The sequence below is a fragment of the Typopeltis vanoorti genome, chromosome 23 (genome assembly GCF_054136105.1).
Source record: "Typopeltis vanoorti isolate ZY-2024b chromosome 23, IOZ_Tvanoo_1.0, whole genome shotgun sequence".
NCBI classification, from domain to species: Eukaryota; Metazoa; Arthropoda; class Arachnida; order Uropygi; family Thelyphonidae; genus Typopeltis; species Typopeltis vanoorti.
In genome coordinates, this window is record NC_143571.1 from 22,437,421 (window position 1) to 22,464,038 (window position 26,618).

Genomic DNA, 26,618 nt, shown 5'->3' on the forward strand with positions numbered 1-26,618 from the left:
TCGGTGTTGTCATGCCAACAGCGAAAGCAGTCTGGCATGCTGCACCCGAAGGCCACATTTCGAATCCTAATAGAATATATTAGCAAATATTTGTAACTCTAAACGACTCTACCAAATTAGACTTTGAGCTCAATGAACACCAGCGCACTCACTAAACTTATACAGACATTATGTGCATGTCCATGCACTTTGAGTCATATATGCATGCTGATTGCATCTGCTGTGCTAAATAACATTGCGAAGCGAATGCAAATGGAAATAGTAGAAAAATCTAGAAACCATGTTTATGAAAATAAAATGCGGAAACCCAGATTATTAGTTATTTTATACCACATAGAGAGAGAGGCGAGTTAGTAGGTATGCTATAGATGTGGAGAAGTCCTTCCTCACTGTAACGTGTTCGCAAAGGTGTATCATATTTGTGAAGTATCTTCATTACTTTTAATGTAGGAATTAAGTTAAAATTTTACAAGAAAAAACTGATATATTCAAAGCAGTAACTAGCTCTGAAAAAAAAAAATTAAAGTATGACCGAAGAAAAAAAATAATCAGTCTAAAAATGGTTTCAACTTAAATTTTAAGCGTGTTAACTTCTTGCAAATACACATTTTCGCATATTGAAAACGAGAGGTGTTTAGAACGCCGGTCGGAGTTAAATGATCAACAACATATCAAATTAGCCGTAAGCGACGACAATGAAGTCGAGGTCAGATAACTGCCAGATAATCTACATTTTGTCGTCCTTATTATACTGCGGTCATGCTAGTGACTAAGATGCTGTTGAACTCAATGAAATATTTCTGAAAGTTAATCAAAATAAGAAATTCCCTGTTGATTCTTAACGACAGCGCGAGCTATCACTTGGCTGCATGCTCACCATTATTATCCTTAGAAATAAGTGGGTAATAACACTATTGGAAATGTTTTCAAACAACAGGATTAACATGGAAAATATTTCCGCGCAGATTGCTCATGAATATTAATTGCACATGGTTTTGAAACTTGCTACTACAAACATCAGACGGCGCTATTGTAGAATTGAACATAAAACAGAAGAGACCCTATCTTTTGCACATACGTAATAATATTTGCCGCTTTGCCAATTACTATTTTAAATTATCACATCATTTCCGTCAACTTGCAATTAGTTTTTTTTTTTTTTTTAAGTATATTTCACTCTGTTGAGGTCATGCTGACTAATGACACGAAGCCGTTGCCTCAACATTGCAAAGGAGCATCCCTTTAACGTTTGTTAGCTCCCATTACAGTTTTCATGTTTCAACTCATCTCGACAGCTGTGGTTTCATACATCGCCTCGGTAATTAAAAGGAACAACTTTAGTCGGAGCCAAGCGAACGTCCTTCCTTCCGTTGAATTTTGTGTCGCTTCATTTTCATGTTCCGAATGCTACACCCCGAGCCAGCTGAAGTGTCGCGAGTACTTCTTGTATGTCCTTTTTATTCGGCAACCATGTGCAAACTCGACAACCGCACTGGGATCAAGTTCCTTAACAACATTTCGGCTGGAGGCTGTACAAAGAGACGTCTGTTATTGGTAGTTTGAAATCAGCCGTCTCTTTGGTGACCCCTTACAGTGACCACTTGTCGATATGAATCGTGGCGTTCATTTAAATCACAGTAAAATCCACGTAACATGTTTAACTGTGAGGGGAAAAAAAAAAAAAAACTATCCTTCCACACTAATGTTCAGCTTCGTTTCTCTATTTGGGATATGCCTTCCCTGATTTGTTCATAATTAATTCGTTTAAGTTTTTCGCTTTGCGTTTGTGTTTTTAATGATTTTGTAGTTTTGTCTAGGACCCTTTTATTTACGAACACGTCCTATGTTTTCCATTAGACAAAAACGTAACCTCAACAGATAACTATTATCAGCTAATTGATATATTTCCATTGTTATTCAACTTCTCCTTCAAACAACTGCGGTAAAAATAATTAAAAATCTCTATCGTTCATTTTCTTGACAGTGAGTCTCTAACCTGATTGATCGATATCAGCTATAAATACAATAATTGAACTGTCTCCAAGTCACGCACTCGATAGACCCGAGTAAACTGCAACTATTCATGCATGCAACATGTAAATAAACTGGCTACGTCACACCTACAATAATGTAAATGCCATAAACACGTGTTTGTTATTAACTGACAATGGAGGTGATAAGCACGTCCTTATTGTTGATGTAAATTACGTCATAGCCTGCATGAAGTGTGACATCAAGGGCTCTAACATTTGAATTCTTTACGCATGTATTTAAACAGGAAAACCAGTTAACATTAATTGGCTACTCGTGAGTGAACAAAAAATATATATTTAAACATTTTCACGCTGTAGCCTTCTTTTACTGCAATGATCTTTTTAAAAGCAAGAACAAAGGGGAGAGGGGAAGAACGAAAAAGGAATTGTAATTTACAAACTAATTTGCACATGTCAAGATAAACAGATCGATTATAATTAATTGGGAAATAGAAAAACCAAAGATAATGCACAAAACACAGAGATAGGAAATTGAACTTTTTGATGTATACCGAGGTGAGGAGAGAAAGAAAATATCCAACAGGTTAACAAAGTTATTTATTTGCATAAGCCTCAGTTCGTTAGTGTTTTCAAATCACAATGCATACTTACAAATGTCACTTCGTTTTAAATTAATTACCGGGTGAAGTGAGCTGATTAGGCCTAACATTCTCTAAACAAGCAAAATTTGGGTTGCCAACAGCGAAGTATTGAATGGTCTCACAGTTCGTTTCTGCCAAGTAAACCACCTTTGCGGAGAGGCGTGCAACACTGGTCCTAAGTTAAGGAATATTTTTATACATTCATTTTAGAAATTGTTATCAGCAATACTTTTCTAAAAAATGGTTACAGCCAAAACACTATTAACAAAATTCTCTACAAGACCTCAATAAAAAACAGAGATAAACCAGACTACAATAAAACTAGAACCGTTCCTCACTTTAAAGAGACATCAGATAAAATAAACAGAATACTACAAAAATACAACCTCAAAGCCTCCTGCAAAATTAAAAAGCTTACTCAACTCATCCAAAGATCCACTCCCTCCAGTGGCTCACCCTGGAGTATACCGTATTTATTGCACCTGTAATCTACCATATATATAGGGGAAACAGGACGCACAATTCCTATTAGACAAAAGGAACATAAACGACACATTAAATATAATAACTATGGTGAGGCTGGTCTTTCTGATCATGCCCTGAACACTTTACATAGAATTGACTGGAAAAGCATCAGTTGTTTACATCACACCAAAACATGGTATGAACGCAAATTAAAGGAAGCCTGTGAGATCCTTATCAACCACCCCAATCTGAACAATAATGATGGTCTAAAAATCCCAAGCATGTGGAAGGCACGTATTCTACCCACGGAATCTTTCTCCCTAAGAATTAACTATAAACAGGACTGTAGATAATCCAGAAACTTAAATTTAATTAACAATTGTGATGTTAAAAATAGGTCATTGTTACTGTAAGAAAACTATCTATATTAAAGAATGTTTCTCTCATGTTATCTTAAATAGAATTTAGCCTGGATGTAGTTTCTAAATAATTAATTTTTAATTTTATCAGTATTTTTTTCACTAGAGGTCATGCCAGTAGAATAACTGGTGATAAAATCATTGTTTCTTTAGCTTACTGTGTGAAATGTAACTCAGCTTGCTCTTGTATATTTGTATATACTCCAGATGACATTAATATGAAGGTCGAAACGTTGGGAAATTAAAATAGTTATTTCTAACACGGTTGTAAAGTCCATAATTTCTAAAATGAATAATTTCTAAAATGAAAACTAAAAGATAGAATATTTTTATACTTTTATACTTTTTTAACATATCTCTATTGTGTGTTAGGATAATCTTTATTAATATATCCGCAATGAAAGGGAATTTAAGTTGAAAAATATCTACGATATCCGCAGTGGATGTTATATTATTTGAGCGAAGGTCCCCAGTTTTCTCTTATGCCGTTTATTGAACGAAGCATCAAAAATTGAACGTAGTTTGTACACACTCCCATCTTGCTACTGACTGACCGCTTCTTGATTTGCTTCAGTTCGTGGGTGGTTATGATTCGAGTAGGAATGTGTGTCATAAGAACAGTGATTGCCATGTTTCAACTGTTCTTAAAAAACGCGTATGTCTTTCGGGTCTCTCTCTCTCTCTCTCTCTCTCTCTGAGATCAATATTTGAACAATAACAGAAGCACAGTAACCATCCATTACCATTTAATAATAATAATCTAAACATTTCTGTTGTTAGTTTTGCCTCGTTAATTATAATGTTTCCTGTACACTTAATATCGTAGATGGGCCAAGAATTAACTCAGCCGGAATTTTGTCTTCGTTGGTTGACCAAACAAGGTTGCTCAGTAAATGAAGTGGTAGTATTACAGCAGATTACAAAAATCATCCATCCCTTCCCCAGCTTTGTTATAATTAATCTTTTGTTTATAATGCACATACTTGCCTTACCCTACACCTTCTACAGATTTTAACATTTCTCATGTCTTTAATTTTGTGATTCGTAAAGAAGAGTATCCCTTTGAGCCTATAGTTTTATGGACACAATACACCAGGGGCGGTCGGCCATATGTGCAATGTGTGTGACGTCCACAGGCGCCAAGGTAGTAAAGGCGCAAAAGAGGAGGAAATACTTTAAAAAAAACGTGATTTTTTTATTGGGGGGGGGGGGGGTAAGGGCACGAACTAAAGTTTTGCACACAGGCGCCGGACACTACTTGCGCGCCCCTGCAATACACATACACGTGCGATGTCTTTTGGACATTCTTCGACTCTTAACGTATCGTGTTGAAAATGGGAGAGTTTTCCAAAATACTAACATAGCGGTCATGTTTCTACGTATTACGACCAACCAATGGATGCAGTCTTTACTATGAAAAGCAAGTCATTACATATTACGACTGCAAACGTGATCATCAGAATAGTATGTTCATCACCCTAGCAACATTGGTAATTGCTTTGTTCTACGTGTAAGTTTTGTGTGCCTTGACCTGTGTCAGTCGGCAGAGGAGTAGGGACAGTTTAGTACCGAGGTCGTTGCAAAGGACATCGGCGTCAGAAGGGCACCGCTGGCACAATATTTTACTGATTATCGAATTGTCACATTATAAAATGCGCTTGGCGACGAATTTGGCGCTAAAAGCTTAGCTACGCCGCTGCCAACGGTGAAGTCCAATATATTCATTCTTGATAACAGATGCATCCAGATGAGCGCTTGTGACTTGTAACTCCTCTTTTAAAATTTATGGCATTCAAATCTCTGCGTATTACAGAAACTCTTATGAGGTCTGATGCAGATATGAGGTAACAAGCCTTCTCAAAGAGTGTCAAATCCAGTTATCCAGCAGGCCCGCGGAATCATAACTTGGGCTTCAACAGGCCAAAAACGTTACCATTTCTTGAACATGTTGGCGAGTACGGACTTGGAAATACTTAAAGGCTTTATAGCAACTCAGTGGTGTAGATAGAGCTTTTGCCGTCCGGGACGGTCCCTGAGTTTGCCGCCCCTCTCAATACACACCAAAAATACTACAAAAAGTGAAAACGACATATAGGGAAATAAATTAAAACACTATGTTTATTTTTGAAGTAAAACTTTAATTTCAACATTTTAAACTGTTATTTTTCTTGCTTTTCTATTAGCAAAATCGTCGATCACATTGGCGAAGTCTCTTTCATAATAATGTAGGTAATTCTTAATCAATTTTATTTAGAAAAACTCCTCTCATAACTAGCAACACTTACAGCAATTGTGAAGAAAATTCACAGTCGTGTTACAATATTTGGAAATGAGTCCTGTAGTCGAGATTGTATTTTAGAATTAACCGCAAAAGTTCAAACAGGTTCAAAGCGCCACCCGGGGCGGAGGACCATCCCCTCCGCTCCCCCTAACTACGCCTATGTAGCAACTACAGACATTTTCCTCAAATAATATCCGATGCTGATTTTCTTTGTATGCGATAAAATGTATACCCATCATTTTTCCTTATGTGTGTATGTGTTTGTAATATATGTAACTTTACGGAAGCCCATGAACCAGCCAGCGATCCACTTCCATCTGAGACCGATTAAATGAATTTGAACAGAAGATAACTGGAAAATGTTCTTTATATTCATGATTTGAGCCTTCTCATCCATGTCTCACAAACAAACAAACAAAAAAAAAACAGACACGTCACTGTTCTGATCTTGTGCGCGCGCACACACACACACACACACACACACACACACACACGTAGACTTTCATACCGCAGACATAAAATTTCTGTTTTATCTATGAGTTCATTTATTTTATTTTTAATGTTCTCATCATTATTATGGTTTTTATTATCTGACTCTAAAAAAACCTTACGGATACAATGTTCATATCAGTTAATTAAAAATCAGTTCGCATATATGAATATTCCCCTCTTTCTTGTGCAGAATCACATCCTGATTTTTATGCTAAATAATAATCTTAGTCAGACAATTAAGAAGCTGAGTTATAGCACCACATCACTGAAGACCGCAAAAACAACGAGGGGTACCGCAGCAGGTTGTAAAAACTGTTCAACCAACTGCCAATAGAAAATGATGCCTTGAATCGTCTGAGAAATCGGACAAGAGCTGGGGAAGATTCAAGATTATTTGTTTCATTTCGATGGACTGTTCCAGTGACGTAATAACCTCTTGAATCATTTAACATTAGCAGTTCATTGGATATTTTATCCTGTTTTTCTCTTTAGTCCCCAAAATATTTTTTTTGCTCTGATTTAAATTACTGAATAGCGTTTTCGGAACACGACTATGGCATACATTTCCCATTATACCAGTACACAATGCGGGTATTTGGAAGTAGCGTTTGCTGCGCTAATATTATGAACACTGACAATGATTTATGATGTATGAACCGTACTTTGTTCATGGCAAATCTCTGTTATTTTTGTATCTCCTTGGCCAATATATTTACTTTGAAATAGTGCTTTGCAGACTGCATGGTTTTGTAGTAATCATGGTAGTTTCTTACTTTTTTTCCCCCTCTTTTGGAGTAAGCACTTTTGAAGCGAGTTGTTGCCCACCGATGATTTACTTTATTCTCTAAACAGATGAACCAAGAATAGAAACTTATGCTGTGTTCTTATGAAATAAATTATTGTCTCTACAAATAATGCTTCACATATAAACATATAGATACTCTACAAATAATATTTCAATATATTTAACGATAAAATAAAATAGTTTTACAACAATGATAAAAGACGCAAAGAAAAAATGGATTATTCAAAATTAATAAATGTTTAAACTAATTTAACCTATTTTCAATTGTTACTTGCAGTTCAAGAATAGTCATTAAAGTTTTTATTGTTGTTCTCATCTTCTGCTGCATGATGCAACAAGTTCGCATACATGAATAAGTCAGACTAATTTGAATTATGCGTACCGCAATATTAAATGCTTTAAAATGTTACAATAAACAGTGACTATTCAACCTCACTATTTTCTTAAGATGTTTTATTAACCATAATTTCTTACAATCGGAATAGAACACCATTCTGATGAAAAATTGTTTACAGATTATAATATAAACGCATCTTCCAACTAATTGTCAGGATGAATATGAAAAATAGTATTAACCTTTTGATTATATAGTGATTGTTTCTCGTTTCTTAAAAAAAAAGACTTTCGTAATTATGAAGCATAAATCTAAGTTTATAGTACAATGCACGAGGACTTGAAAAAGAAGAAAGGGTTATTCACTATGATCGTCCATAGAGATGACGTCACTTCGCGTGTGTTTGGAATGATGCCATGAAATAGTTCGAGGAGAAGCAGCCAATTGCTCTCAACTATTTCAGAGCATTTGATTGGCTTAACCATAAAAAGCTTTCGCAGGAAACATGCCATAGATAATCAGTCCACAGTCACCATTTTTTTTATTATTAATTTAACTTGATTATAAACATTTTAATCATCGCATTTTTATACTGATGCTCGTGTACTTCAAGGCTCGGTTGCTTTACTTTCTATTTGTCGTTTACCCTCCGACATTTCTAGCGCTGATTTCTATTTCTCTTTCCTATTTGGGATGCTTTACAAATCAAACTTCTAGTGCATCTTGTGGTTTCTTATTTGCCAATCTTCTGGTGATTAGTAGCACTGAATGTAGTACAGATTTTCTAAATGTCTTCTATCTTCCTCCAGAGATTTTTTTCTTGCTTTATCTTATTTTATCTAGTCGATCTTATTTAAAAGTGAACATCCAAGTTCTGCCTAGAGACGAAAACGAACTTATGTTTGTGGAACTTTAGTATGTGTTTCTCGATTTAAAAAATAGCATGTACTACCTTAACCTTGATATAATAAAGGTCTGATAACCATATTAAAAATTCCTCTGAAAACTAGAAATGAAAGATGGGGAGAACATGAAGATAAGGAAGTCCATATACGGGAATGCGCTGCCTGCGATGTGAACAAGACGAGGAATAACATTGAGAATGAACTGATATTAAAGCTGGTTTATATGAAAGATCAGCACCGAGTTTATTCATAATCTTTATCGTCTATGATACACGTTCTTGGGATTACATCATTTATGATCTTAAGTTGATGCACTAAGTGAGTTCATCATTATAAGTTCTGCACTTGATGATGAGTTATGATTATAAATACTCATCATCGAGTTATGATGAGTTATAATCATAACTCATCATCGAGTGCAGAAGATGACGAGTTATGATTATAAACACTTATCATAAGCAGTGTTCTCATTTTAAGGAAGACTGGAATAAAAAAAAGTCTCACAACTTATGTTTGAACATCACTTGATTATTACATTACCAACAAGCGAATGAAGAAAAGTGAGAAAAAGCCACGAGGAGGAAATTAAAATTCACATCGGTCAATTTGATTACGATAATTACAATGGATGTGGCTGAATATTCTTTCAATAGCAGACTTGGAACAACTTAAAAAAGTAGAAAACAGTGTAGATAACTGAGAAACGCTTCCATCAAGTGAACACGAAATTCTTCACTGGACGACGGATCACAGTGCAAACTAGAGGTCATGTATGAGACGAACAGTTTTGTTTTGTAAAATAACAAGTGGAAAGGCTAAGTTGAAAAGGGCATTGTTAATGAAATATTAAAGAAAGTAAAAGAGTAATATTATTGAGGATGCGCAAAATGAAATCGATTAAATTGGTATGGGTATTCTGCGAAGGAGAGAGAGAGAGAGAGAGAGAGAGAGAGTAGAAAACCATAGAACTTTAAGTTAAGGAAAAGAAACGAAAAAGAGAAGTTATTCGAGGGGATGGGAAGAGAAACTACAGTTCGTTTGCAATTGCTGTGTAAGATGAAGAATAAACATTTGCCTAAGGTGATATAGAATTAAACTGGCAGGGAAAAAAGAGATTAATAATCTCTGCTAATAATTTAGCTACTGCTCGGGGCAAGGAGTCATTCTACATCTCCTTTAGGTAATAGGATATTAGTGCATTTCGCAAACTATTCACAGAGACCGATAGATTAGCCCTGAAGGACATTCTCATATTACAACAGTCGAAACAGTGACATCAAAGATCCTGATTTGGTCATCTTCTTTTAGAACTACTGACCTGAAGGAGAATCACCAATCGTGGTACTTCGCTGCCTATCCAGTGGGCTTCTTTGCAGATCTCACAGCGGGGTTTATCATCCACTACTTTGACAAATTCGCCATCTGAAATTGCGAACCGCGTAGTGTCAGAGAAAAGAAAAGGAAAGAAAATAGCCTTTAGGAGTCAGTGTATAATGCCTGTCTTCTTATTTCTTTGAGGTCTCAGTACTAGACCACTTTCGAATACACATTTTCCTCTCCTTTGATCATGAGGAAAAAAATCTTTATTTGAATCACAAGTTCGAATTACATCTGACAGGAATCACAATTGCTTGTCAACTTGTAGCCGGATTGGCTGGTCGAATGGTTAGCGTACCCTCTCCAACCAACAGACTGAGGATTCAAAATTCAAAAGATATTTGAATGTCATTAGGTAGGAGATAAATTCATCGCTCGGTGTGACACCACCGCCTCTTATTGGAGCCCTTGAAGTGGAAGGAAAAAGTTGTGCAGACTATGTAAAAATAAATAAAAATACATACAGTTAATAGAAAAGAATCCTTATCCCACCCACGGTATGAATGTAGCATAAGTTTACAAAACTTTTTGTGGATGGAAGCAACGAAAAGAAAAAAACAACTAAAATTTACATATTTTACGAACATTAAATGATTCGTTTACTATACAGGATTTCCTTAATAATAATAACTAACGCTATTTTTAACGGTAAGTATTTACAATAAAAGATATGGCAGTATCAAATATTATGTGAGGCCATTTGGAGTGAACAAGTTCATTGTGAGCTCTGCTTGTGACTCGGCATACATCTAATCTTAATTCCGTTCTTGTCATCTGCGCTCCAACAGGTCTGGAGTAACTGCAGCTACGGCATCTCTAATTTTATCTTTTGATGTGCTACACTTTACGTAATACCTTAGAATAAAAGTCTTTATGGGTGTCAGGTCGGGATCATGAGATGACCAAGAAAGACATCTTGTCCATCGATTCGAAATTCTGACATTTGCAGTTTGTCTCATAAAGTTGTCCGAATGCGCAAACTCTTCCCGAGACTATGGAAGAACTTATCTTCCTAAGTACAGAGAGAGAAATCGCAATTTATTTATTGTTATGTTTGCAAAATTGAAACGGGATCAAATGTTGTGTGTTTCTAAGTGCACAACACGCAGACATTTTGGGGAAAATCGCTTTTAGGACCCACCATGTTCTTTAGATAAACTAGAACTCTAAATTCAACCATTCCATCCACGACCTTCCAACTATTCTTGGACTTCGCAACCGCAACCTTAACTCGAGGATAAAGTGGTTGGCCCTGTGCCTCCCGCTGTGTCTTATGTCTGTAGATGCGTGTGTTCACGGGGCCGTTTTGCCTGTTCTGGGGAAACGAAAAACCCGAGTTACTGGGTGAAAAAATCTCTGTCACCGTAGGAGATTGGTTAACTCACCTTTAGTCGAAAGAGACCAGATAAAGGTTCTTCACATCACTGACATGAATCGAACCCAGGTCTTTCCGACCAAAGGGTTTTGTCTATAGCGACTGAGCTACAGAGGCTCAAATTCAACTGTTTCGCCTCTTTATGTTCTCGGCAATAGGAATGTTGATTCATCTGAAAATACGAGGTGCCTGTCCATCGTTTTTCAGATTTTTGACGCACCCTGCAAGACGTGAATTGGCAACGTTTAACACCACACCTGCACGCCCTATTGGCTTTTTCGAATTTTCTAAAAATAACTTACGAATGTTCTGAACGGTTTATTAACGAAGTTCTCGATATCTTGTAGACTTACTTTTCTCAACATTGACTGTTTCTTTAAAAATTATTATACCACTGTGAAACGTAACCCCAGTAGGCAAAGAAATTAGCTTAATAACTAAATTACGATGTTATCATAACGTACAAATTATTCCTGTACATCTCATGCAACATCACTGTAAAGAGAAACGAGAAAGTAAACATTCAAATAACTGCGTGAAACTATAATCCACAGTCTGGTAAGTGTGTTTAAGAGATTAAACTATACAGAAGTGCAAATGATGGGTATGATTTTAAAATTGGATAATTTATTTACACTGCATTACACATACACGAAATGTATTATAGTTTAACCAGCCTGATGTATTCTAATTATTTATCCTACTGAGTTGATTAGTCTAACTAAAAAGCGAGAAAATGTCATGAACTTGATAGAGAAAGTGGCATTGGTAGATCTTTGAGGGAAGCTAACACTTGGAAATTTTATTAAAGTCTATTTTTTTTTATGTAATTTTTTACAACGAATAAGAGCATAATTCTGAATTTATCATTGATTTTTTGAGCGATATTAGGTTTATTTTAACGATTATAGTCATTAAAAACATGGTATTCTTGATTTTGAAAATACCGTGAAAGATTCTTGAAATTTCAAGTCGAAGTGAATCCTCAGAAGTAAAGAGATTATAGACGCTCTGGTTAGAATGGATATAATCCCAGAATCACAAAGTCATGGATGAGTTTCCGACCTACTCCATTACCTGCATTCATTTCAATCACATACATCATTTGCACTTCTATATATGCATGTTTCTCTACAGTCTCTAGCTTTAGTTCGTCGTGCATTTGCTATGCAGTTATATCCAGTTACTTTAAAATGTTTACAATTTGTTCTTCCATATTAATGACGCTATACGAAACGAAACATATGAGGAAATAATTATAATTTGACCATTGTTGTTGTTATTAAACTAATTTCCATTTTCCCACTGTGGTTATGTATAAAGCCAGATCATTCGTTTTTTGATTGGACTATCGCTTGATCCAGGATGTCCTAGTTAACTACCAACAATTTGTTCAAAAAGTGTTGCTTATCCATTCTTATTTAAATATTTCTTTTTTAATTAATAATATAAATAAATATTTATAAAAAATTTATTGAGTTAAATTGTTCACCCAGTTTACTTTCGATTTTAAAATTTCTCTTCTTTTAAATTCAGATACTTTTTACTTTTACAACAAATTTCTATCTGCTTTTCCTTGAATTTTTCATATGAAAAATCCATGAAAGAATCAACATAAATATTTTCAGATAACAAACTCAAGCTTGCTGATTTCCATACGTCCTTACGTATCAACCAACGGCCGCATGGGTCAACTGGCGAATATTACATTAATGTCATATCACGAACATCCATACATATATTCATAAAGATATGACGGTAGTATTTGCTTGACCATCTGGTTGGTAAAGTCAGAGTGAGCATCTTCTAAAGCTAACATATGTTAGACACACTTTTTTTTTTTTTTTTGAAATGTTAAGTGCATTTGAAGTTGTCCTATCAGAACGGAAGTCACACAAATCACAACAGCAAGACTACTTCACAGACAGTAGCGTCGTCTGTAACTGAGGACCCTCATCCCTTACTCAATGTCTGCTTTTAGATATTCATTTCTGTGTATTCAACATTATTATACCACTTAGACAGCAATTGGATAATCATTTTCGTTGCATTTAGATTGTTATAAAAATATATTGTTACGTGACCAACAAGTTCAATATCATTGTACGCGTGCGTGCAACGCAACAATACAGGGATAACAATTGTCTAGCCTTAACAATATTCCCTCGATTCAATGACTATATTGTTGCTTTTTAATACCTCCAGTATTGTATTTAAGTTCATATTAAGTCTAGAATTTTAATATATCTTGTCCAAAGAGAAGGGAGACCGGAGTTCCGCTCATTTATAACAAAATAAAAGTTATCTGAGCGATATAATAAGAACGGACTGATTCTCAGCATTGAGTTTCCTAGTATTATCCGAGAAAGCTTAAACTGCGAGCACACGCTTTCCTGTTTATTTTAGCAATTTCCTTGTGTTGCGTTTATCAGCGCCTGACATCTGACATTAATCTCGTGAGCGATATATGGTCGACCAAACATACAGAAACATTTTTATCCCGTGTAGAAACAGACGTCTCGTTGACAGTAAGCCGATCATTAGACGCTTCCAGCAAACGAACCTTAACATATGCTCGGTTAACAACGTCTGGTGCTACCGTGCGATGGGATTGCCGCCTGGGTACATAAAGGGCTGTTCGAAATATGGCACTAGTTCCAGTATCTTGTGTTAGTAAGTTCGGACAGTACCGGATTCAGGACATTCGGTGTTCAAGAAAGTTTGCAGTAGTTCCTCCTGTGGGCCTTTCTGTCAGCATTGGAGGAAACTTATATTTCTGAAAAGTCACATTTATTATGCGATGTTTTGTTTTGCCTATTTTCAGATTCTAATTTTTCAAAAAAGATTAACTCAGCTAGTTGCATTTTAAAGCTGATGGTGACTTATTTTTAGAAAAGCAGAGTAAAGAGATCAACTAACTCAAGTTTGAGGCAAAAAAACATTTTAGAAATGCTTCTCGCGTCCTGTTTAAATGAAATTTGAAGCCTTAATTTTCTTCTTCTTCTTTTTTTTTTTAATTTTTTTTATTATTATTCTTCTCTTTACATGCTCCGGACACGTCTGACTACCTCCCTTAATATTAGTCCTAATCATATTTTGTAGCCATTTTCTTTTTGTTTCACCATCTTCCACCATCAATTGAAATGTCCACCGATTCATATGTTGTTTCTTCAGAAGTCTTTCACCAGTATGATTGCTCGCAAGATATAGTTTTCATCCGGAAACGTGATCCATTTATATGCAGACTGTAAGAGACATATCTATTGCATACTCTGTAACTTGCCAATATTCAGAGTATTGAATACTTTTCAGGAATTTCTACGGGGAAAAAACCGATCAAACTGATAGAAGGAGAAGTAGTGTTTTAAGTTTCAAACCTTAAACTTCGTAGATGATTACAGTCATAAGAAAAATGTTTCTTTTCGCAGAGTCGCTATTTTTAAGGATTTACTGAAAATGCACATCAGGCGACAGAGAGATTTAGTTAGATTAGGTTTCTTTTACACTAAAAATTCAATAATAATAATAATAATAATAACAAAATATTTAATTTTTCTGCTTTTGTACTAAGCTTTGGCTCATTATTTTGGGAGAAAATTTCAAATATGTAAGTAGAGACACATGAAATTCAACAACTTTACGTATGTTGAATTTCATCTTCAGCGTGTTTGAAGATATGGCGATTACAATACTGCGAATTGATATAAACTTCAAAAATCACTAGTCCGGTCATGCTTATTATTATACAGGTACCTCCATGGAGTCCGAAGACTCATCACTGGAGACCCAAACAATCTATCATACCTCTTCTTGAACCCATTAACAGAAAAAAGCACTCACAACTGACTGGCAACCCATTCCACTCATTCACCACTCTTCAAGCAAAACATCTAGTCCTCACACCTCTGCTAACCACACCTTTATTCAACTTCCAGGAATGACCCGTGTAAAATTTCTATAAAACCCTGTAAGCAATTTAAATGTTTCTATCATATCCCCTCTTTTTCTCCTATCAACGAACTTCTGCAATCCGCACACCTTCAATCTATCCTCATAGGGCACATTCCACAGGCCATTCACCATCTTGATCACTCTCCTCTGAATCTTCTCCACCACTTCCACATCCCGAAGAAACCTTGGAGACCAGAATTGAGCACAATAATCCAGACGTGGACATATTAAGGCCTTATAAAGAGGAACAACATATTCCTTATCTCTACTTGTTAACGTGTTCTTCAATAGCTAAATAATCTTCTGGGCTACTTTAGCAATATGTCCTCTAAACTTTAACTCTTTGTCTACCACCGCCCGTAAATTTTTAGCTTCCTCTATTCCGTGGAGTACACTGCCATCAATGTGATACACAATTTGTAATCTATTTATCCCAAAGCGCATAACTTGACATTTCTCGACATTAAACCGACACCTATTATCTTTTGCCCATACTGACAGCCTGCTTGAATCATCCTGCAAGCTCTCCACATCACCTTGATTATCTATTACTCTGCATAATTTCGCATCATCTGCAAACAACTGAATATTTCCTTACAGGTTATTTCCTATATCATTGACGTACACATTAAACAGCAATGGTCCCAGCACTGAACCTTGTGGCACACCACTAGTCACCTGGATTCTGCCCCCTCGTATACACCACTTTTTGATATCTGTCCAGCAGCCACCCTCTGGTGTCAGAAGTGCAATTATATTCTATTATATTAGATGATGATGCTCTTTAATTAGAAAGACTTGGATATGAATCCGGGCTGGAATGCAAGAAACCTTTGTAAGGACATTTCGATAGAGAATGAATTAACCAGTCTAATAAGGGGAATTGGATTTCCCCTACAAACACAGAAACCGGCCAGAGACTGGATGATTTGATAGATAGAGCAGACTGGAAAGTGTATATAAAGGCGGGTAGGATATGGATTACTTTATTTCTTTATTTGCTATATTAACTTCGCCGCGCGTGAGTGAATTGAAAAGTACTGTTACATCTATTTGACTAAAAATCATACTGCAGGGGAAAAAATGACATATTGGATTTTTTTTTTTTCTTTTCTATAACGTGTTGCTATAGAGATCGCTTATCGTTTACCTTACTGTCATTAGTCGAAATAAACAACAGATCTGAAAGATATTTCACTTTGTAATGTTCTGCTCACAAGGAAGAGGCTATTAGTAAACTTCGCTTTATTTTTCTGTTTCTTTGCATATCATAAAAACGATTCTGGTCTAGCTAGCTGCATTTTGGTGAAATTCGATACTGTGGCTCATCAAATTTCTCACTTAAATTATCTTTATATTTCAATACGTAAACCTGCCTTATACAAAATTATTTTTTTCTGAAGTTGTTATGACAACCTTTTTTGATATAACCAGAGTTTCATAAAAACACTAAACTAGAATTTAAAACCGAACTGTAGAATAAATTAAGATTAAAAACACGTGGAAAAAATTGAAACTAGAAGGAGAATAAAGTAAAGAAAAAAAAATGGGGAAAAATTTTTAATCAGAGGAGTAAATACTGTGGTGACATAATGGGACTTCCACGAAAAATGAACAAAATAAAAATGTGCCTTACGATGTATGAGTCGTTTCGACTTAGAAGTCTTCAGAGGTGCGAAGAGCGCTCGAGGGAAAATAGATGGAAAAAGTCATCGAAGTTAACAAGATAAGAACACGAAGATATACCCCGAAGTGTATGTCTGAATCATTTGTGTTTTAATTTTAATTCGTAAAAATCACAGGGAAAAAAACAATGTTTTCATTACCAGGGGCGCCCCTTAAGAATGTAAGTATTTGCTATACCGTATTCATTTATATTTAGAGGAGGCACGTGAAAAAATTTCAGAAAGGCAGCGTCTAAAAATAGATATTTAAATAAAGCTGTTCCTATCGTTGGATTTTGTCTGTCAACTGTAATTGTATGTGTGTGTGTTGTGTGTGTGTGTGTGTGTGTGTGTGTGTGTGAGAGAGAGAGAGAGAGAGAGAGAGAGAGATGACGAAGATTGTCGGTAGGTTTATTATTCCACTGCATGGTTGAAGCCAGAACGCAATCGATCCTCGAACGAAGGCTCTCGACGATGTGTTATTCATTCAAATAACTAAAATGAAGCAGAACGTCCTTTTGGTTCATAAAATACTCTCACGACCTCATTAGCACACCAAGTTGTCTTTAATGGGTTATTAAACTCTCAGCGAGCACTCTTAATTGGCAGATAAATATCAGGAATGACTACGAAACATGCTCAGACAGACCGAAGAGGAAGAACTTAACAGAGCGGGCCAAGAGAATGCTGATACGAAGGAATCGTCGTGAGGAGTTCAAACGAAACGACTCCAAACAGGTTTCGACTTCGAATCAGTATTCAACAGCGTTATGAAGGCAGACGAAAAACAAATAAAATATTTTTAAGCAAATAAAACAAGCGAATGCTCCTAGTCTATTAGCTATCGGTTTTGTTAATTATAATGTTTAGGACTCTTAGGATGTCGCTGAACTGAGTCCAATTTGGAGAATGATATCCCATAATTATTTAGAGACTAATCTTCCTTATACGTTTCCTGTACACTTAGTTAAAACGAAATAGTTATTTTCAATACACACATGCTTGTCTTGATCCAGAATTCTTCTTCTTATTATCACCATTATCATAAATTCATAATAATAATAACACGTTGGTTGGTATGTTTTTTATCAACATTGCATTGAATTTAATAACTTCATATTAATGAAACAATCATCTGATGTTAGCACAGCATTAAGTCATCACCATTTCATTTAGTAATTATACGTACCACGTTCTTAAACAGAATCGTAAACCCATACTGGCTCAATACGTAACAAACAAGTGACTGCAAGCGCTTTGCTAGTATTGTTGAAAACATCCGGTTTTCATAACAATGGATAGTTCAACAATGTCAAGGAAAATCATGAGTTCTGTAAATTGTTTCCAGTAACAATTGAATACTTTTTTCATTGTTGTGAACGTTGTTTCTTTCACACAATCATAACTAAACACTATCTGGGTAAACATTGATGGTGTCCTGATCACTTTGACACGTTTTTCCTTATATGTGAATATCGTAAGGTTTATCATGACAATAATAGTTGCATGGATATTGTTTTTATTTATCTTCAATCATGTTATTTACTTTGTATTTTATTGAAGCTACTCAAAATGTTCGTTTAACTTTATTATTATTCCTTTTCTGTTTTATTTTTGTTTTGTTCTTTTTCTACGTGAGGTCCTTTTTCCACGTGCACTCAGTTGACACCTATGATTGAGAAGAGTACAACTTACATCTCCAGTGAACGATTAAATCGGTCAGTGGAAGATCTACAAATTTTCCCAGTTACGATAACAAGGGTTTGCAGGAAAGTTTAGAAAAGGCAAGTGTACAGAACTGTAATTATCGCTGAAGCGCTACACGTAGGTGACAAAACCAGTTCTCTAGGCGCGGAATTCCAAGCAGGAGGATGCAATGTGAATCGTGCTCAAGCACACTCAGGCAACAGGCTGCATGTTAGTGAGAAACATACCATTACGTACTCTCCCCCCCCCCCCCCCTCGAGGTGGTACAAAAGATATGGATTACGATGAGAGGGTTAAAAATAATCGAGGTACGTTTTCGGTCAAACTGGTTTACTTGTTAAATTGGGATGTTTACAGACGTGGAACGTTGATGGAAAGTCACACGTGTCATATTTATTGATACATGAGGTTGAGAAGTGAACAGCATGGTGAGTAGTGATAAATAGCCATTCCAGATGTGTGGAAGAATTGCTCATACTTTCCTTATCGAATGTTCCAATATGGATACGGTTTCGACTTCTTCAAGACGATATTTTCTCATTGGCTACTCATCATCATGCCAACAATTAAGATACAGCACGGTGTCAACAATTGAAATTAATCATCGCTCAACAATTGAAAAACAGCAGATTGTTAACAATTGAAATGAATCATCTCGTCAATAATCAAATACAGCATCTTGTCGGTTGCTTGTTCTTCTAATCGTCATGGCAACAGTTGATATTGTTCAATACAAATTACGAGTTTTGCCCAAGTTCTTCGCTTGGCCCAAACCCGCATTTATACACTCTTATCAATGTTTTCCCCTCTCTTACTATGGTTCTTTCGTGTATGTTTTACTTGCGGATATCTTTAAGAAGTTGAAAATGTCAATGTTAAAAGAGTTCGTTGTCGACAATCTCTTCGTTTCTATTTTTGGTCTTCACTAATAAGTTTAGGAATCAGGCCAAGGCACCTCAAAATAAATGGCAACTTAGATTTATCTTATTGGACAGGAATTATCTTACTTGGAAAATTTAGTGACTTGCGACCTTTAGTCTCTTAAGACATAAATGAAGGGCTGAACAAGGTGATTGGTGTCTCGCCTCACGAAGCTGGCTAAAAGAAGAAACAAGAAAGCATGGAAGGACGGAAATAGACTGAGACAAATGATGTGACATTTAACGTCTTAAGCAGACAGAGATATTTGAAACTACTCCTTCATGTACGCCGCATTGAACACTTCAGGATGGAGATAGATGAACAGCATCGGCTGGATTATTAACTGCGGTTTAATGAAGATGGAGGAGTAGCAGATGATGATGCCGTTGTGGGATGGTTCGTGGGCATGTTTATTTATTTTAGACCAAAACGTTCTTTTATAAGATCACCGTTATAGTTTAGTCAATAAACCAATTCAAATATCTGTTGAATTGGAAACATGCAATTTGTTAGCTTACAATTGTTACTCTGTCAGTTTCATCAGATGCTAAATACCAAATGTTTCCATGGTAACGGTATGTTCGAATTCCATTGTTAGAAGGCAAAGAGTCATCTCTACTCGGGCGAATGTTTATTTGGCTTCTTAATCAGCGCCACCTAGCAAAATAGTAAGAAGAGAGAACCCTTCTATTTTCTAAGAAGGTTGTTGGCAAAGCTAGAGCTTATTCTCTTGTTGAATTACTCAGGATTAAATCACCTCAGAAACATTCATAGACAATGACAAGCGATTGGCAGATTATCGAGTGGATTATCTATTCCTGTATCTGTGTGATCAATCCCGTTGTAAACAGGGTTATTATGTTATTTTTCTCTACACTGCCGTTCTACTTGTCTTAATGCTGATTCGACTGTTATATATCCCAGATTAGATTAGGTTTAGCAGTAATAAAACCCATCGTTAATTCTACGATGAGGATTGAGACAAAACTGCGTCGCTTTCATTCCGTTACTTTGCTGATCCCGGAAACGAACAACCAACTGTGCATCTGTCGCTATTTTTCTAACAGGAGAGAGAGCAGCACAGGACAAGCGCATCTCACAGCAATATCGGCGCTGACAAGGGTTTCTTTAATGCTGCTGACTAAGGCGGTTTGCAGATCGGACTGTGATACCGATCGTAACCAGCTGCACATCAATGATTAAACGTTAAGGGGTGGTGAAAGAGCGTTGACGACTTACCTGCGATGTCTTTCTCCGCACTTTTACTCCCTTTGACCTCATATCTTTGGCTGAAGACTTTGTCCGGCGTCGTAATGTAAGGACAGTCATCCTCGCTGCCGAGATGAGTCGATTTCGGAGAGTCTTCCACGGCAGACACAGGAGAAGGGTTGGGAAAGCCGTGAGACACCACAGCCGTCAAGTTCGGTAGCGGAGGTCGCAGGGAAGTTCCCGCGGGAGAGCCAAAAGCCGTACTGTACACAGCGGGAGAGAGGACGGCGCCTGAGCCGACTAGGTGAGAGGCCTGTGCAGCAGCAGCAGCAGCAGCGGCAGCGGACTGTAACTCCGGAGATGGGACGCCAGGCGGACACAGCGACCCGGGCTGCGGAAAGGGTAATCCGGGGTACAATCCAGCGCGAGGAAAGAACAAGAAGCCATTGTAGAGGAAAGGAAACGGCAGGGTTGGTCCGCCGCACTGGGTCCGATGGGCAGCAGCACTTGCGGGAGACGAAATCAGAGAGTCTATGGTGAACGCTGACTGTGCCGAGAGTCGCTGCATGAGCACGTGATAGTCGGGTCAGCAGCCGAGGTGATCAACACAATCTACACTTCGCAGCCACTTGGTTTTGTTTGGCACTTCATGTCGGCCACTTGGGGGATGTTTTCGATGACACCACGCTGGCGATAAACACTCATGGCCGATGCCCGATTAGTAAGTGTCCTAAATTGAGGGGTGGTCCCCTTCGAAATTCATCAGTCTTTCTCAAATTACCCCGTACCACGTTAGTGCTTTCATTTGTCAGCCATTGCTGCGCCGGTCATGTGACCTCCATGCCGACGGCGTCCATTGGACAGGAAGTCTTCGGCTGACAGCTGGCGAGTGTCGGCGCGACGGTGTGATTGGCCCGAGGAAGCGGCGACTGTTAAGGCCTGGAACAAACCGCCGAAACCACTGATAGTTACGGAGACTGATGGATTAGCGGTGTACGGAAGCTTCTGCAAGCCTTCTAAGGCGGGGTCACGTGATCTTTTTTGTTGGGATAAACATCATGAATCATACGAGTCCGGATCATTAAACAACCCATAACTCTCATATGTAAGACGCTTCGCTAATTCTCTTTTGCGGATATGAACGACGACTCTGCAGTCATTAAGATAAATTAGTCGAGATTCGTAGCATTTCCCTTTTTTGAAGAACCACAGTAAACATCCTGAGATAGTTGTAATGGTGCTTCGCTTATCTTTCCGGTGGATCTGAGGAAGTAGAATTAAAACATTCCTCGTACATCATCTGGCCAAGAAGTCTGCATTTACACGCACTTCTCTGCCTCACTGCACACACAGATGAAAATACTTAGAATATACAAGTAGTCGGAGCTTTATTTCAATGCGTGTGATTTTTTATTATGGCTTATTTTTCTAAAAAACATATTTGCACTTTTATGTTTTGATTTTGTATATTATTATTTATCTTTTGTGGATTTTTAAGTTTCATTGGTGCCAACAATGCTTTTTAACAATGGATAGATTGCTTAATGTAACATTATGATCTTGCATTTCAATTGTTGCATAACATATTGTTGCATTTAATTGTTGGCAACAACACACACACACACACACACACACACACACACACACACACACACACACACACACACACACACACACACACACACACACACACACACACACACACACACACACACACACATTTAAACAACTTTAAAACCAGCATTGTTGTATACAATAACAATCGCGTATGAAATAACAAAATCCAGCAACGTTAAGAATCGTAAAATACAACTTCTGATGTATGTTCGATAGGCAATCTTGCAGCCATACGCAATTCTTGGTTAACATTGCACAGATGTACAGATGATTTATGCCAAATTGGATGAAATAAATCTGTCAGTTAAATTAATCGCTAATGACAAAAGTGAGAACTTGAATCTTTGTTGGTGTTATCTGCCGTAGTTTTATTTTATTTTGTTATTATTATTATTATTATTATTTTACTAACAGTAACGTATTGCAACTATCATAGCAACATTCAGAAAAGTTGTTACTGACAATAATGAACAAAGTAGTTTGGGTTTGGGATTCACGAAATAAAATACACATGATGTATTCGCCATAAAATTAGAAACTTTCCCTCGTTCTCAATGTTCGGGCGCAGTAAGAATTGTAACACTTGTTGCAATAATGCTGCACCGTATCATGGATAGTATATTAAAAATATCAAAAAGTATATATTTAGGCAGTATATCAAAAATATAAGGATAGCAAATGAAGTTATAAGGCTTTTATATCGGTTTTGAATCCGATTTATTTGTTCATTGACTTCCATCGCGACAGATAAAATCAATAGACTTTTTCTCTGTCCGCATAGAAAAGATCTTTCGATGACATCATCGCATACACACTCTTCCTAATCACATCCGGGACGTATATGTGTGTGTGTGCAAACGCAGGAACAACTATTGATCCATGATCAATGTGTAATATTAGACTCATCATAGGTACACAATACGTATTGTATTGTATAGCTGATATTTGTATTTTGATTAAATAGACAATACGTCAATTTAGTAACCTATATGTTTCTGTACTGAATCAGTATTTTGTAGTGTTAAGTATAATAATTCTCTGGGATTTTTTTATTTTATTTTATTTTAATGAATTAAAGCATTCCATCTATTTATGAAGTTCGGCACGGACTTCCAGCTTCGCAAAAAATATGGTTTTGAAATTACAGGTGCAATATTGTCTGGAAATATAAATTTTTCAGCTGTTTTGAAGGCTATAAAATATCGTCTGATAATATTTTCTGTTTTTGGGAGTGACTTATAATAAACCACTATGGAAAGACAGCATGAAATTTCTAGTAGCAAGCTTACATATATGTGCTGCTCTTTCTCTATTTTGTCCAACGCCTAATACTAAACTGTGTTGACTACAAAAACGTTACTTATAGAAGACTCATGAGGGCCTCCTTTAGAATCTATCCCTAAAGATACATTTAGGGAGCGCTGTAGACATTCGCAGCGAAACAAACTGAAGCTTATAAGGGCTGACAGAAAAAATATAGCTTGGTAAACTATGGTTATGTGTTGCCTTGTGGTCGAAAGTTGCCATAGGTTTCGCCCCTTTCTAGGCCAGTGTTAATTAACTAGCGTCCCTCGCAGCCCTCTAATCGGAGAGGTGTTGGCGTGGTCATGCCCCACTGCATGACGAATTTTCCTAGTCAAAGGACCAAACCTTCCCTCGCCATTACGCTATTTCATGACAACCTACAACGCCGAGCTCATTACCAACTGACCCGTCTTCTCCATTCACCCCCCCCCCTCGGGCTTGGCAGACTTCGCACCTTTGTGTAACGGTTGGGGGGGGGGTTTGGAAGGGAGGGAAGTTGTGAAAGGATGGCTGATAAAATGCTGCAGTGACGGACCACACGGCTAAACTTACACAGACTTTCGTTACTACGTTGGTTCATAAATTTGACGTCGCTGTCTCAGCTGGATGCGGCACACTGTTGAATAGACACCCCTACAGGACCGGCCTTCCTATATACTTTATCAGGGGTAGGGCCTTGCACGAGAACAAATTATCTATCCCTTATGTGTGAACTGCAGAAAGACCTGTTAGCGGTAAAAAAAAAGCCCCCGAAGATAGACGAACGTCTGGTGATCTATTTGACCGCCCCTCTTCACTAAGCCTACCTTTTAGATGCCTGCTTTTATTTCTTTCACCTGACTTTCTTTTCTCTGTCGTATTTCTTCTAATGCGCCCTCTCCTGATCCCTTAACAGAATCGAACAGTCCATTAACTTTTACGGGGATAGTTTGCAGCGCGTGTTTGGTTTTACCGATAAATTTCTATTTAGACACGTCATGTGCAGATACTTTCTGTACGGGTCCCTGATGCGCTCGCCACATACTACTTCCAGCGTACGATTCACAAGCGCAGTGTCTTGTTTCTTCAGGCACACAAAATGTAAACTTTCTATTTCACCCATTCTTGCTATATTCGGAGACTATTTTCAGCTTCTACGGTTTTGATAAGCGTCAAACTCACGCGAATTTATCTCGAACTGTGTAGATTCCGAAGAAAGGATTCGATTGAGTACGGAAGCAAAATATAGAGTCCGTACGATGGCGATACATACACGAACAGTAAAATAAACAGATCTATTAATTAAAAATTATTAATACAAAAAATTAGCTTTAAGTGTTGCAAAACTGCAAAAGAAATAAATGTATACAATTGGCTGTACAGTACTATATATGTACTATTTCTGTTATATAATGAAGATCATTTTAAAAATGCCCTGTTCATACCGATAAGAAAAATTGACTACTCATAATATTCTGTCCATAGGTATTTTTAACAGAATGTCTTAAACGCTGTATGTTTAACACATTCTGTATTTCCTTTGGAATTATTATTAGATGGCTTTGTAATTTTCCTTTAATAATGCAATAAAAGGCTTTTGTTAAACTTTTGCACTCAACAATGATCATAAAATAAATTATACGTCATTCAACAATGATTGACTAACGATATTAAATTTAAAGAACTTTTGACACGTGGTTACTATAACAATAGTAACAATGGATTTTATATTTAATACTTTTGTTATGTAAAAGTTCTGTAGTCCTGTAGAACAGGTATTTGAAAGCTAGAAGAATTTTTAAACAGAAGAAAGAAATCAATACGCATATACCATTAAAGAATAAGAATAATTCTCAGATTCCATCAGAATTATTGCACGAGAAAACAAATCATGTTTTATTCTGAACTGAAAATAAAATTCAGAATAAAATACAAAGTTCACAATTAAAAAAAAAAAAGGTGGGGAACGTTTTGGCTTTATTTTCAGATATTTAAAGATTAAACATGCGTATTTCTTTTTTTATTTCATGTTAATTTGACTACCAACGCAATCTTTATGTCGAAATCGTGCTGTACTTAATTTGCTAGTTTAAAGAGACGAATCTCTAACTAACAGACTCTAACCAATTACGTATTATGTCAATAAATAAATTTAAGGTTTATCATGGCTTAATAGCATGTTTTAAATCTACAATGAATTCTATGGCATTTGATAATTCAAGAAATACGACAACGATTTTTTTTCTTTCTTTCTTCTTACATAATTGCATACGGCACTAATGTGTTATAGGTCTTACGAGCTTTGTGCGAGATCAGGTATAAATAATAAAAATAAAAACTTGACTATGTTGACACCAAAATGGTTTATTGTAGAGAGGTGAGAAAAATCACGACATTCAAAAATATAGTGAGTTCAGATATCACTAAATGATCTTAAATACTACATACTGTAACTACACCTCCGAATGAACAAATTAGAATAATCAAAGAAAATGTATTGAATGATTTTGAATGAAACACAAAGCATACTTTCATCGCTAGAAAGTACCTTTTTCCAGTCCTCTTGACCTCACAACAGTCTTTGCTTACACCATCGCACGGTAGCTGCCTTTTGCTTGGAAGTCATAAGCAGCTTCGTCTTAGGCACACGTGATTTAAAAAACCCAATTGTGAAATCGTCTTAACGTCGTAGATTTAGACACATTCACATCTAGTTCTTTCCATCTCATGTGAAAATACTTTACACTTCGGAAGCAGATTTTCTTCACAATATTCTTCAACCTCCTCTCATGTCTTGATGTAGTTGTTACCTTCCTTTCGACCGTTATTGCAGCGATTATTTTAAAAACTGCGGTTATTAGAATACTGTCTCAATATTCTACTCACGCTTGCTTGAGAACATTTCAATTCCTTAGCTATACAGTTGAGTTTGGCCTTCTTTGTGTAGAGACACCGTACGAAACTTCTTAGCTTCCGATATGTCACTCGTTCGACTCATGCTTAGCAACTGATTAACTGAAATCCACGCTCAAACGATTCCTCACACACGGGTCCGTCCCATAGCTCCTGAAATATCGCTGTTTCTATTTTCTCATCAAAACCAATGGGAAAAATTCGGAATATTCCAATATTTTGAACAACATTAAAAATTATTCTACTTTTGTGAATGTTTTCAAA

General features: G+C 36.7%; 1 protein-coding gene across 1 annotated transcript in view; it reads right to left on the minus strand.

The window, feature by feature from the left end:
• The window catches only part of LOC150093678 (uncharacterized), a 52,888-nt gene extending 31,536 nt beyond the window's left edge, over positions 1-21,352 (minus strand). The window contains exon 1 of the mRNA XM_090412836.1: positions 20,571-21,352. Coding sequence (XP_090268962.1) covers positions 20,571-21,108 — 538 coding nt within the window. The 5' untranslated portion in view covers positions 21,109-21,352. The remainder of the gene's footprint in view (positions 1-20,570) is intronic.
• Positions 21,353-26,618: the final 5,266 nt, after the last annotated feature.